General features: G+C 48.6%; 3 protein-coding genes across 3 annotated transcripts; 1 reads left to right on the forward strand and 2 right to left on the reverse strand.

Moving 5' to 3' along the window:
• Positions 1 to 47: 47 nt before the first annotated feature.
• Positions 48 to 2,491, reverse strand: F4807DRAFT_176918 (uncharacterized protein). The gene is made up of 2 exons (XM_047993528.1): positions 2,177 to 2,491; positions 48 to 1,850 (listed from the first exon to the last, which is right to left on the reverse strand). Exons 1-2 carry the CDS (start codon positions 2,199 to 2,201, stop codon positions 133 to 135), a joined length of 1,743 nt encoding a protein of 580 aa, XP_047851930.1. The 5' UTR covers positions 2,202 to 2,491; the 3' UTR covers positions 48 to 132.
• A 1,903-nt stretch (positions 2,492 to 4,394) lies between these two features.
• Positions 4,395 to 6,981, forward strand: F4807DRAFT_176941 (uncharacterized protein). Its single transcript, XM_047993529.1, has one exon. The coding sequence runs from the start codon at positions 4,551 to 4,553 to the stop codon at positions 6,678 to 6,680; it is 2,130 nt and encodes a 709-aa protein (XP_047851931.1). The 5' UTR covers positions 4,395 to 4,550; the 3' UTR covers positions 6,681 to 6,981.
• A 1,904-nt stretch (positions 6,982 to 8,885) lies between these two features.
• On the reverse strand, positions 8,886 to 10,842 carry F4807DRAFT_176964 (uncharacterized protein). Its single transcript, XM_047993530.1, has 2 exons — positions 10,168 to 10,842; positions 8,886 to 10,089 (listed from the first exon to the last, which is right to left on the reverse strand). The coding sequence occupies exons 1-2, from the start codon at positions 10,237 to 10,239 to the stop codon at positions 9,082 to 9,084; spliced, it is 1,080 nt and encodes a 359-aa protein (XP_047851932.1). The 5' UTR covers positions 10,240 to 10,842; the 3' UTR covers positions 8,886 to 9,081.
• Positions 10,843 to 13,108: the final 2,266 nt, after the last annotated feature.

The raw sequence follows: 13,108 nt of genomic DNA on the forward strand, positions 1-13,108 counted from the left end.
CAGAACTAGACAAAAACAAGCGCACACCAAGTCTAAATCCAAAGAGCCAGCTGCCGCCGTCCTCTTAATCTTAACCCGAATCCAAGAAGCCTATACGCATCAACCAACACACATTTCCTCGCATTCTCGGGCTCAGGCATTCTTCATCGCAACATCCTCGTCGACCTTCCGCATAACCCAACCCATCATGCCCCAGAGCAGACGCATAGCTTCGAGCCTCTCCTCGACGATGAACAAGTCGAACCACCTGCTCCGCCACATCTCCAGCTTGCCCCAGCTGCGCAGCTTCTCGCCGTCCGGTCCTACCTTGGCCTGGACCACGCCTTCTAGCTCCCCGCCCAGGACGTCGAGCAATTTTTTCGGCACGCGGACCCTAAGTATGCTAAGGTGGTGGAACAGGCTGCTCAGCACGAACACGTCGTCGTAGTCGGCGCCCTTGACCTTGCCGATGGTCGCGTACTTCGTCTTCTTGTCCCAATTCGACGACGGTAGACGCACCATGCGGTAGCTGTCGTAGATGCTCATGTTCTTGCGCGGTTTCTTGCTGACGGGTTGTCCGCGCATCGGGATAGGGGGAAGCGGCGACGACTTCCCTTTCGATTGGGAAGAAGACGAAGAGCCTGGTTTGCTGGCCCCGACGCCCTCGCCGTTCCCGAGAGCCACGGCGTCCTTATCGCCGACGACGGGATCCCCGTCAACCTCGCGACCTATAGGTCCGCCCTCGCCACCACCCCAGCGCTTCTCCGTCGCCCACCACTTTCCCTCGCCAAAACGTTTCTCCGGCTGGCCCTCGCGCGCTCTATGCTGGGCCGTGATCAGCGCGGCGACCAATTCCCTCCCGAAGTCGATGTAAGAGTCGGCGGGAGTGTTAAAGTTCGTCGTATTGCGCGCGGACACCGCCGCAATAGGTCCTTCCACGATACCCGCGCGCGCAGCCTCACGTGTCGTAGGCGCTTTGCACAGGAACACGCAGCCGGAGGGAAAGTACGATGCGGTCTGCGAGAACGGGGCCTTCGGTTGGGAGCTCTTCCTGAACGGCGGCGAGAGTAATTGTAGGCGGGGCTCGACCCTGGGCGGAAGGACGTTGCAGCCGAAGGCGTACGCGATGAGCTTCACGAAGGCCGATATGAAGTTGTGGCGGAACTCAGCCGGCATCTGGGACCCGGGGCTAGTGCGGTAGGTCGTGCGCTGCGGCTCCTTCTTCGGCTTGGCTTCGGGATCCGCTTCGGAGCGGGTGTTGGACTCGGGGGCCGCGCCGGTGGCGAGTTGTTCAGAACTGCCATCTGCGGGACGGGGAGGCAGGGGCGGCGACTCCTCTTCGTCTTCTTCGGGGACGAGCGGTGGCAGCGAAGTATCATCCCAATATGAAGCCATTAGCTCCATCTGCTTGTAGAACTCGTAGCAGTTTCCGAGCCGAGGCTGCTGCTTCCCCGGTTCGGGTTTTACACGCCGGACAGAGCGGAAGGCAGCCTGGTTAGGTACGGAAAGCTCATTGCGGCACTCCAAGAAAAAACGAGCTTCGGGGGATTTGCCTCCGTTACACAACGGTTGGCGAAAAGTTTCATCCCTGCGCCGCGCTTCGTCCAGGTCTACACCCTCCCACTCCGAGAATACGGGTAGGTAAGACGGGTCCGGAATGACCTCCTCGGCGGGAGCATCAGCATGTACGTGCACGCCGAGGGCGGCGAAATGAGCCTCAGTAAGCTCGTTAGGGCGCTGCAGCTGTTGCAGGAAGCGGACTAGAGAAGGCTGAGGCTCTCCGCGCAGTTCTGGGTTGCACTGCGGCAATCTGATGGGAGTGGGAGGTGGTACGTCCTTAGGCGGCGGACCGATCTCCCCAGTTTGACTGACTATAGCGAATAGATGAGATGAGGTCCAGCAATAATAGTAATAGGTGTAATCATGTATAGTAAAGATGGCATCGACTTTAAGTAGATGCTTGTCTAACGAATTATGTACTTGTTTCCCTTTCTTTTCACGGGCTTAATATGTTTAATGTCTTAATGAGGGAACGTGACACTCATACAACGCTCTCTGATTAATTCACATTTTTGATTTAATGGTGGGAAGGCTATAATGGAAAGAAGTAATGAAGTAATAGGTATATACTCTTAACTAGTTCTGTCTCGCACGAAAGGTGATGAGGATGAGAAAATAGGATGGTATCTCTACTTACCGATGGTGACTAGTGACCCAAACATATTTCCGGGTACAACGGTGACTTCTTATAAAGGGACACATATACTGGAGTATGTCTAAGGGATAATAGGTCATAACAGATTGTATAATAGTCTAGATGTGTAGTGATAGCGCCGTGCAAACAGGCAAACGACGAAACGGGCAACGAAACGGGCAACGAAAGGCTCGCTAGCTGGAGGTCACACAACTTGTCTCCAACGGAGTAACTGGAGCTGCTGGAGGCGGTGGCTTGGGCCCTGGTCAATCGAATAGGAGAAAAGACTCAGATCTCACAGACCTGAAATAATATCCAAAACTTCCCAAAACGGAATGGAATATAATTCGTCGCGACTCTCTTTGAAAGACTTCTTCGAAGATCTATGTAGAAGACATCATGGGAAGTCCCTGTCAAGATTAGAAAGCGGGTTAAGTTAGTTTTAGCTTAGGGCGGGATTCACCCGAACTGGGGAAACGAAGCGACTTTTTCTGGTTGTGGTTACGGTTATGGTTATGTACTGGCCCGTGCACGAGCTAGGCTACTATCCCACTATTGCAATGTGCGATGTGCGTTAAGACGAATTACATATACATGCATGTGGTACTTCAATTGTACAGAAGGTACGTACTTCCGTAATATCCATTGGATATAACATGCTGAACGAATATGGAAATGTGGATGTTGAAGTTGGAGTAGAGATTAACCAAATATCGGTTGTTGGAGCATCTCGTGAATCGGAAGGAGAGATTTGCATTATGTAAAGAAATGCTTGATCCGCGGGGAATGTTGTCTCTGCTGATAATATTGGATAACCTGATAATATCCATTTGGATAACCCCGGACTAAATCCTCCAGTCGCGCTTGCATTTATGTAGGTACTAACATAGGGGTAAGGAGATGCATAGGTAATCAATCTATATACTATCACTGGGTGATCAAGAAAGGAGACTAACTGATGCTCTTCGGACATTATAATGTCCTAGTGTATTAGTAAAAAGCTTCAACTCAAATATCGATCCTTACCGTTTGATGCACCGTAGATCGAGTATGTCAAGTGGATACAATGCGACGACAGCACCACCATCATATACTATCGTATCACGGCATCACCCTGCTTCGGCACTCGGAAAGGTACCTGTTCCGATCGCCTTAGGGGTTTGATGGAATTTCACCATGACAGATCTATCCTTCTCTTGATTCTTGAAACTTGGAGTCATTCGACGACTTCTTTCTTTTTTTTTCATCCAAGTTTGATTCACCAATCCAGATCACAGACCGCAGACCAAAGCTACATGGTAAAGAAGACAACCTACCTGGGACTAATCCTGTGTGTTTTAGTATACTAGTACGTAAGCTAGCCCTGCTCAGGGCAGCTGCTAGGTAATGGTAAAACTCCCTACCTTCTTTACGTGACGCCCCCAATCCGTGCCAAGAGGCTACTGTCCCCGGCCCGAAACTTTAGCAACTCAATCGGTAGTCGCCTTATTCTTTAGGTAACTATCGACGAAATAAGCCACAATCTTCAAGTAACAGAAGTCGATATAACCCATTTTTTAGCTGGGATTGAAGAAGATCACCTCGAACGATTACTACTCCATCACCACCACTACCGCTACAAAATATAACCTCCAAGGGTTTCTTAAGGCTATCGCAATTAATATGGTGTGGCGTTTTCATGCGGCTGAAGGGGGTCCCGTTGCTTCAGGTGTGTCGCAAGTCAGGGGTTAAAGTGTTTTACCCCACACTCTTTAAAGGCGATTCTGAGGCTATCGACTCTTCTCAGGGGTTTGCCCCTGTCTAGAGTGTCTCCGCCGCTTTGTTTCTTCGAACGCCCAGCCAGCCAATCCCGTCTCTTCTTTACTAGACCTTCAAACATGCTATACAGGGTCTTGTCCTTAGCGACAGCGAGCAACGGCCGTGCAGGCTCATACTTGGTAGCAATGTTCGCCCCCAGCGTAGTATTCTCGCACTCTATCCTGGGCTCCTCGGGTAATTCAGTCTGCCGTTTGACGAGCCTTAGTCTGCGTGTCTCGCTCATGTGAAGCCACAACACCATCTCCATTCCTGTTCGCTTCTCTTCGTCCGGCCCATTTCCTCTTCTTTTCTAAGCTTCATTTTTACGAGTCTCTTGCGTAGAGCGCTAAATCGCAGTTTCTCTGGTTTCCGGGGGGAAATAACGGGTATTACAATATTCTTCACAAATCATCGTTGATGACCTTGTGATCGTAGCCCGGCCGCGACGGCCGCCTCCCTTTTTCTCTTCTCTTTCGTATAACTTCATTTCGTCTAAAATTCGTTTGCCTAGAGTGGCGGTAATTATCTCACATATTCGGCTTCTGCGACAGGTATCGCCTACTCTTCATAGTTTACGATCATGGCATCGATTACAACTCGCAACGGTCAGAGGTGTACGGCAGTGCCGAAGTTAGCAAATGTACTACTTGCATCAAATTCATCTTCAGCCTCATTATCGTCTTCATCATCATCGTCGACTTCAACATCGACTTCGACATCTTCAACTTCTAGCTCGACATCAACATCGACATCTTCTACTTCGGCCTCGAGTATAAGTACGACTTCATCTTCATTGTTGACATCTTCATCCTCTACATTTATATCGATCCCGACCGATCCCCAAGCGACTCCGGTTGACAATCCAGCGCAACCGGATGCCGCTACTCAAATTTCCTCGGATACATCCTCAAGCACTTCAAGTACAGCAAGTACTGTGGCAATAGCTAATAGCCCTCCAGTTATTGTACAGCCAGCGATAACTCAGAGCGCTGATCAGCCATCGTCTACTACAGACCAGTCAACTGATCAGATCGCTCCATCACTGCCGGCGTCAATTGTTAACACGATTAACCCATCTTCTCTCAGTACCGATAATACCGGGGTCCTTACTGATACAGGACCTACTCCGTCTCAATCAGGAGATCAAGCACAGAATACAGATGGTGCGACATCGACGCAGTTGGGTCAACCAGGGGACTCGACTATAACAACTGGTCTAGACGGAAACACGGCAACCCAGGCGGCAGCAGGGACACAGTCTACAGGGTCATCATTGGAAACGGAGACGAATAAAGGAGGGCTGTCAACGACTCAACAGCAGGTGACTGGCAATGGCATCACGACGCAGCAGACGATAGCAATAGCTGCTGGGGTTGTCGGAGGAGTCATAATTATCTCATCTATAGCATTCATGATCTGGATATGGCGGAAGAGGAAGATGCAAGGTCGGAGGAGCACGTTGCTGACGCCACTGTCTCCAGATGCGACTGTCCGTGACCGCGAGAAAGATCCTTATCTTATTGATCGGTCATCTCTGGGACCGACACCAATGTCCGAGAAGCTCTGGGCCGTCGTTGGGATGAGATATAAGAGATTACGCGGGAAGGTTAACAACATCGTAGCCCGTAGCAACAGCCCGAGCCCGAGCGTCAACCTTGACCGGGGGAACTCACAATTTGGCCCACCCGACGGAGCACATAGTCGAAATAATTCAAATGCCGGAGTTATAGGAGGACCGCCAGCTTCCAAGGGTCGCTTCGTGGATTGGTGGGGTCGATTAGTGGAAGATGGGAATTCCAACTGGCGACTGCGTCGCGAATCTAAGGCCGATCCAATCAATAACGAGTCATACGCAGCAGTTCCAAGGTCCACGCATAACAGCAATGCGTCAAGAGGTTCCTCGCAGCCCGACTTCCTCACACTCCTAAACATGGACGACAGGCAACTAGAGCAAGCGGAACGGGGGCGAAATGGCGTGAGAGGGAGTCAGCGCCGCTCGATATCTATGGGCAACGAGCAACATATCCTTGGCGGTCTTGACATAAACTTCGACGACCCCTTTTCGGATGTTAACGCCATAGGGAACAATACGGCCAAAGCAAAGCCTATAGTTGTTTCTGCAGCAAACAACCCATTTTCGGACGCGAACGCTATCACAGCACCATCAGCCGCTGCAAGTGGTGGCCTCACAACATATGTGCACAATGTCCGACGCTCACGTGGACATAGCGTGAACGGTGGCGGCATCAGCCGGCAGACGAGCAACGCCGGCACTCGTTTGAACAGCGTGATGAACAGTCTGTACCGCGAATCCAACGCGAGCGTATCCACGGTCGGCACCCGACGCAACAAGTTCCGTTCCGATCCCTTCGACCTGGACCGCCCGGATCTACTAAGCGCAAATTCTAGCTTCGACGCCACCGTGAGGGATGCTAGAACTAGCCGCGGCAGCAAGGGGGCCCCGGTACCGTTGCCAAACACGCCAAAGCCGGCACACGTGCGCACGGAGAGCTTCACGTCGAAGTATTCGAGCGGCGTGAGTATGAGCATAAGCCAGTGGAGCGATCCCGGTCCAGACGTCGGTCCCGCGGCTGGGAGATACACGCCCACGCCAGATAATGGCATGCCTCGAAGGGACTCAGATACGAGGAGGAGCGGCGGGAGCCAGGGTAGCGTAGGGAGCCAGGGGAGCGTGGGCAAGGCCTTATAGTTATCGCTCCCGTATGGTGCCTAAATATTAGGTACGAACGGGAGGACACACATATACGGCATAGCTTGGGCGTATCGGGCGGAAGAAAGGTTCACTTATGGTGACGAGGCACGAAGCGCGTACTGTCGCCTGTTGTTTGATTATCGCATAGAAATACCGAAAGGGGTAGCTCGGAGTTCTTGGTGCGATGCATTGCTCTTTGCTTTTTTTACGTTTTTATGTTCTTTGTTGGGTTTGTGATACCCGGCGACCACACGCTCGCTTATGATACCTACCTCCGGGGACGATGATGGCGGGGGAACAGAAAACGAGGACGTGCCCCCGCCTGAGCATACATATATAGTAGATATAGTGTTCCTTTTTTTTATTGTTTGAGACGGAAAGAGGAGGAGGGGGATGTTATACCCCGTTGCTGGATACAATACCCAAACTAGGGAAATAAGAGGCGAGTCGTGTGACTTTAGGGAGATCTTGGGAGTTTGACGAAGATCTGAGTGGACGGATGAGAGATGAGGGACGGATAGATGAAGAGACGGAAGAGATATATACCTACGCTGATAACGTGGGATGTGTGAAATGGAAACACTCGCGTAAATGAGAGTTTACTGAATTGAATCAAAAGTTCTGAAGTTCGAATATATGTCTTGATGTGTGTGCCATGTAGAATTGGGCTGCCATAGGTACCTACTAAATCTTGGTGATGTTATTAAGAGGCTCAACTACTGGTGAGACTACTATATAAGTACCCAATAGGGGTACCTGGTGGTGAAAGTATCCTATAGTATTTGCATACCTGTGTATATGTATATTTAATGTCTGAAACAACATACGATTACTTACACTTATTGAAAATGATTAGTATTTTGTAATAGCCTGCGTCCCTTACCAACTCTAAGATGACCACTTAAGTGCTACTGGTAGACCTGAGCTTATGTATATGTATAAATCTAGACCAACTCGCCCCTCTCGTCGCACGTGTAACGTACTAAAAATGACACTAAGACATGGGTTCGAACGAATAGCAATTAAGAGACTTGTCCATCCTCAACTCATCGTATCTTCTAGTAGCATAGTATATTCGGACCTTTGCCTCGTCTTCTCTCAGAACAATTGAATGGATTACTCTACATTTTGTAAAGGTGCTTACTCGTAGTCAGTCCCCACCTACGGTTGTCTTTTCGTAGGAGTAATTGAAGGTAAAAAAGGGGTTAGTTTATACTCAGTCATATCAAGCAAGTATGTACTTGATCGGCAATACGACTTCTAGAATTGAGGTATCAACCAACACAGTAAAGACCGGACGGAAACACAAATAAACAAATATCACACAATTCATCGACTAGCAAAGACTGTCGATGCAACTATCACCCGATCACGCAAGTAAATCGCCGAACCGTCTCTCTGAATCCCTCCAACATCGACAAAAGGTGACATCAACCGGAGTATTCCCACACCAGAGCTAGGAAGATAAGAGGGGTACCCCTGCCTGCCCTGCCTAACCCCTGAGCTCCAACGTCCTCTCATTGGCCAACAACTCTACGCGAAACGCGAAAATTCCCGTCGCGTGTTTAATGACGCGTTTTAGCGTCGCATCTCGCGTGTTTTTTTCTCTTCGCAACCATACAAAAAGTGCAATGCCTATCAATCACATGTGTTCTCCTCACGAATTACGACGACAATCGCTTCTCACCACCCAATTCGTCCGATTATCTATCTCCGCATCTTCTCTGTCCTCGGCTGAGGATGACGGCCATTACGAGACCACGCAATTGATTGTCAAGTCGGGACCTCGTTGGGCGTTGCAGAAAAAACAAATAGACTCGCATTGTCAAAGTGTGATTTGTGAGTGAGCTAGAACTACACGTCCTCTTCCCCATATGTGTTGGTGCCTCCACCCTATTCCATCCTATCAGGCCATCCTGACTCCGTACTAGGTGGTCGTTTGTCGCAGGGCTATGCAACAGGTTTTCCCATCTCGTGAAAACAAACAAAATGCAAAATGCAAGCATAGGTAGAAAGCTACCTTATCGTGCAGGATTGACAGAAACAAAAACAAATTGATAATCGAGGGTTGATAGTCGATGCCGTGACCAATAGACTCCACGCATACCGCGTTGCTGACTGAGAAATTAGAAAAAGTCCGTATCCTGTGTTATACAAGCATATCGACCATTGAGGTCTATCCATCCGTCCATCCATTCCGTAGAAACATCCATACTAAGTGATCATGGCCAAAGCCGGGTATTGTCATCCGTTTGTGTGTGTGTTGTGTATGTGTGGTATGTGCACACTAGGTAAAAGGGGTTTGTTGAAGTAGATATCGAAGGGAAGAGAAGACAGTCCGTAATTATCCCGACATTAAATACTAGTAGAATAGAAGAGCATTGAATACCTATCCGGCTTAAGGTAGACCAAGTACAGGTTCGTCAAACGTTAACCGTCGTCTCGCACCGCTCAAGGGTGTCTTTGCTGTAGGCGTCCTAAGCGACAGCGGAGTCTTCCATGGCTTCTGTGCTGGGCTGGGTGTGATATTGACGAAGTCTGAAATGTCGAACGGCTGGCCGGGGGTCGTCGGGAAAAGGCTGCCACCTCCTGGTGTTGTCATCATAGACGAGGGAAGTGTTAGGTCCTTCTTGGGAGGGGGTGTGGACGGGGGTTCCATGCGGGTCTTGGTCGAACGTGTTGCGGGCGAGGGAGATGCCGCTAGATAGAGCAACAAATCTGCGCCCTCTTCGGGTTTTTGTCCATTTGCTGTGTTCCTATCCTTACCCCGACGATTGAGCCCTCTGCTGCGCATAGGAGGTGTTCGTGGAGGTGATTGGTTGTGGTTGACCGCAAAAGAGTGCGCTGGTAAAAGGTCGTCATCATCATCCGAAATTGCCGCAAAATTCGGTGTAAGATCCACGGAGGGGCGGCGTGCACTTTGAAAAAAGGAGATATCTGGACCAGTAGATGTTGTGAAGTGTTGTTGTCTTCGTGGCTTGATAGGGGACGATTGGGCTAGTTGGCGGTGTGTCCTCCAAGATCCATGTCCATGTGAAGAGTTGAAGGACTTGTGAGCGGTGGGGGAGGTACGGAATCGCTTAGTCGGACTAGACATGGCCATATCCATATCAAATGAAGCCATGTGATATGTACGCTTGCGATGACCGGTACTGCCATTGCTAGACCCAATGGCATCCGAAAAGAGGGGGGCTTTGAGCGGGGAGCTCATGAGTGTTCTACTACTAGGATACGGTAACTCTGACGTGCTGGACGAAGAGTCGGATAGGACATCGCCGTCGATGAGACGTTTTCGTCGGATCTCCTCTTCGATCTTAGGCTCGATATTATCGAGTGACAGATCCTCCCATCCATGTTTAGTCTTGAATTGTGCCAGAGCCAGTCGACCTTGTAACCTTCGGGCGATCTGTCATTGTGAGAAAACAAATGTTAGGCCTTAATCCTATCTTAATCATCCGTCAAGTAGACTGGATTCTTAACATACCTTGCTAACTTCCACTCGTTTGAGTACCTTATCTGCGACAGCCTCTGGCTGCTTCTTTAACGGCGACGACATGTTCCCTTGCTGAGACCAGAGGCCAAAGATTCTTCTTAGTCTCTGCCCCTAAGTTCTAAGTGACGTTCGTCGAGTAGTTATCAGAGAAATATTGCGGGGGGTGAGGATGATTGGGTCGAACTGTTGGCCGGGCGCTTGCTGGTGTAAGCGAAGGGGGGTTAATGGTTACTCGGGGAGGATCGAGGATAGTGATAGGTATGGATGGAAGGATGGAATTAGGTATTAGGAATACCGATTTTTCTAAGTCTCAGGTTTATTAAAAATGAATCTCGAAGTTGATCGGCACGGGAGACTTTTTGAAGTGAGTGTATAGAAGAGAAAAAAGATGTATAGATGTATACTGTGACTACGATTGTAAATTTTGGTAATGAACGACGATGGGTGAGATGGAGTGCGTTAGGGAAGGAAAAAAGTCAATTCAGTTGGCGGAGATACAAACCAAGGATCTTTAGACTTTGATCCCGCAAAGGAAAATAGTGCAGTACTAAAGTTTTACTAATGGGAATAGTCCTAGTTCGAGGCCTAGCTCCATTCTAACGGTACTTGCAGCTAATTGACCTTGCTAGGCTAACCCAGCAAGGGTTAAAACTTTGCATTCCTCTCTCCATGGAAACCGGGTGATGCAATAAAATTGATGTTTTAAGCCCGAGCTCAGCTTCCCTTGGGAAACCGCTAGTTCTCAGCACCTGCCTAGATCTCATAGGGCCAGAAATCCAGCGCCCATAGCACGATACACAAGATACACAAGCATCTTTAGGGAGTTCGTCATATCCACTAATTTACCGGCTACATATTGGGAACCAATACCGTCGCTTCTACAGGACCAGGATATAAATATTCGCCCAATCGTTTCTTGGACGACCTGGTAGGCTGCAGAACAGCCTGCGAACAATCATCATGTCTCTTCAATGCCATGTTTTCATAGGTCGGCGTCTACGCTGAAAGCCATAACCGAAGCTTACTGGTGTCTGTTCCCTCTTCTTTTGCCAGCTGGCGTGATCATCTCTGATCATATATCCATACTGCGGCATATTGGAGAGGCTTGGCCCCAAACCCAGCAAAACTTAACTAGAAAAGGGGTGACGGAGAACATTTAAGGTGAATTCATCTTCTAAGACATGCTACTAATTGAGAAATATGGGAAATAGGGAGAGTGTCCTTTTCATCGACTGTGATGATATTGTTGTTGTTATAGCACGTTGGAATGGGATATTCTTATAGTCCAGGGGTAAGGACTAAGTAACACAGCAACACCTTCCAGACATTACATTGCTTATCAGTATCCCTATTCGCATACGTTGCCCTAGAAGTTAGCGGCAATACATAGGTGATTTTGTTGCAATGCGATCGTCAACGCTGTCTCAGCAGATAGCCAAGCTTCTTTCCATCAATTAAATATTTCGAAGCCATAAATCTGATAGAGGCCAGACTGGCTCTGCTAGACTGAGCTGATTAGATTGGTGGATAAGGGGTAAAAGCACTGAGCGTTTTCGAAATTCTCCTGTCTCCACTTGCTCTTGATATCAGGTTTCTTCAAGTGCAATAATAATTATATGAATGTCCATATGAAGGGGATCGAAAAGGCAAAAAGGGGATCAGGGTGACCTTTTATCATTCTTCCATTAGATGCATGATATGGCGAGCTTCGTGGCATGCGACCTCTCATCCAAAAATGGAAGCCAATTTAAACCCCTGTCAAACGAAAGCAGGGCTAAAACGCCTTGAAAAACGTGCCATACCCGCATTTCACTGCAAACACTTTAAAAGCGTGAAAGCTTGCTCTTTGTCTACTACTTAGCTACCTCGAAGTAATAAGGTATAATATTTTTCCAGCACGAGAGCTGGCTTGGCTGTACAACGACCCATTTGAGTTTCCAGCCTTATGAGTGATGAGCGATGACGCTCTATAGTATGTATGCATCATAAACCCATTCGAATACGGGTCGCACAACACCCTACTCCTGCTTATCGGCAACTTGCGCCAGCAAAAGTTTCAAAGAAACTCATGAGTTTTAACTGATCTCGAATCTCGTATTGGCGGTTTACCATGCAATCGACAGTTCAGATATAGCGTAGTGTAAATTATACGCATTTTTGTGGTGGTAGAGAAGTGAGGATACGAGATTTTGCTGGACGAAGAATACCCGCCTTCGACTTAATTCATTGGTTATATCGTAAGGCCGACATGCACACATGCCGCACGGATATGCGCCGATGTTGATCATGGAGAACACAGTATACTCCGCCTGCATAGACGATACCTGCCACAGCATCTCTGGCGTCTCTGCATCTGCACTTATGACCTGACGGTGTCATGGGGAACCTGTCACTAAGATATACGCAGTGCAGTTTTAAGATGTACAAGGTCAGGTAAGGAATGTGAGACTGCGTGTAACTTCGTGGAATAGAGTTAAAGAGTAACATTGAAAGAAGCATCTGGGTATCTTTCGGCTCGGTCCGGTTAGTATTTCTGGGAGAACCTTAAACGTTCGTTTGGAATTCCAGATGTCCTTATTCCAATGCACCTGCATTTGGTAATAGGGAATTGGGGAGGAAGGCGCAAAATACCTACCTATCCATATCATACCTACCTCTAATGTACCGGTACGTTTATATGTATGTACAATAGACGGTATCAAACCTGTTTATCGAGGTAAGATATTGATTATTGCATACGGATATTTCCTCCAATCATGTCTTTTCCTTTTCCGAAAGTAACCCATCAATGCCATTCGTCTCTCACCTTGTCATTTACACACTCATCTTTCCAGCATCCAAATTGAATATCGCAATGCGCATCGACGCCATCCCGTTATTTGTGTTACTAATCGGGAGTGCCGAGTTTCTTTCATGCTGTTTCGAATAAGAA

The sequence above is a fragment of the Annulohypoxylon truncatum genome (assembly GCF_022578515.1).
Source record: "Annulohypoxylon truncatum strain CBS 140777 unplaced genomic scaffold F4807scaffold_27, whole genome shotgun sequence".
In the NCBI taxonomy this organism is placed as follows: domain Eukaryota; kingdom Fungi; phylum Ascomycota; class Sordariomycetes; order Xylariales; family Hypoxylaceae; genus Annulohypoxylon; species Annulohypoxylon truncatum.

Bases quoted from the DNA above. Each gene is read 5' to 3' on its own strand.
- F4807DRAFT_176918 (XM_047993528.1), bottom strand. From the start codon at position 2,201: ATGTTTGGGTCACTAGTCACCATCG. The intron at 1,851-2,176 runs GTAAGTAGAGAT...TATTCGCTATAG, and splicing joins TGGGTCACTAGTCACCATCG to TCAGTCAAACTGGGGAGATC.
- F4807DRAFT_176941 (XM_047993529.1), top strand. From the start codon at position 4,551: ATGGCATCGATTACAACTCGCAACGGTCAGAGGTGTACGGCAGTGCCG.
- F4807DRAFT_176964 (XM_047993530.1), bottom strand. From the start codon at position 10,239: ATGTCGTCGCCGTTAAAGAAGCAGCCAGAGGCTGTCGCAGATAAGGTA. The intron at 10,090-10,167 runs GTATGTTAAGAA...TCACAATGACAG, and splicing joins AACGAGTGGAAGTTAGCAAG to ATCGCCCGAAGGTTACAAGG.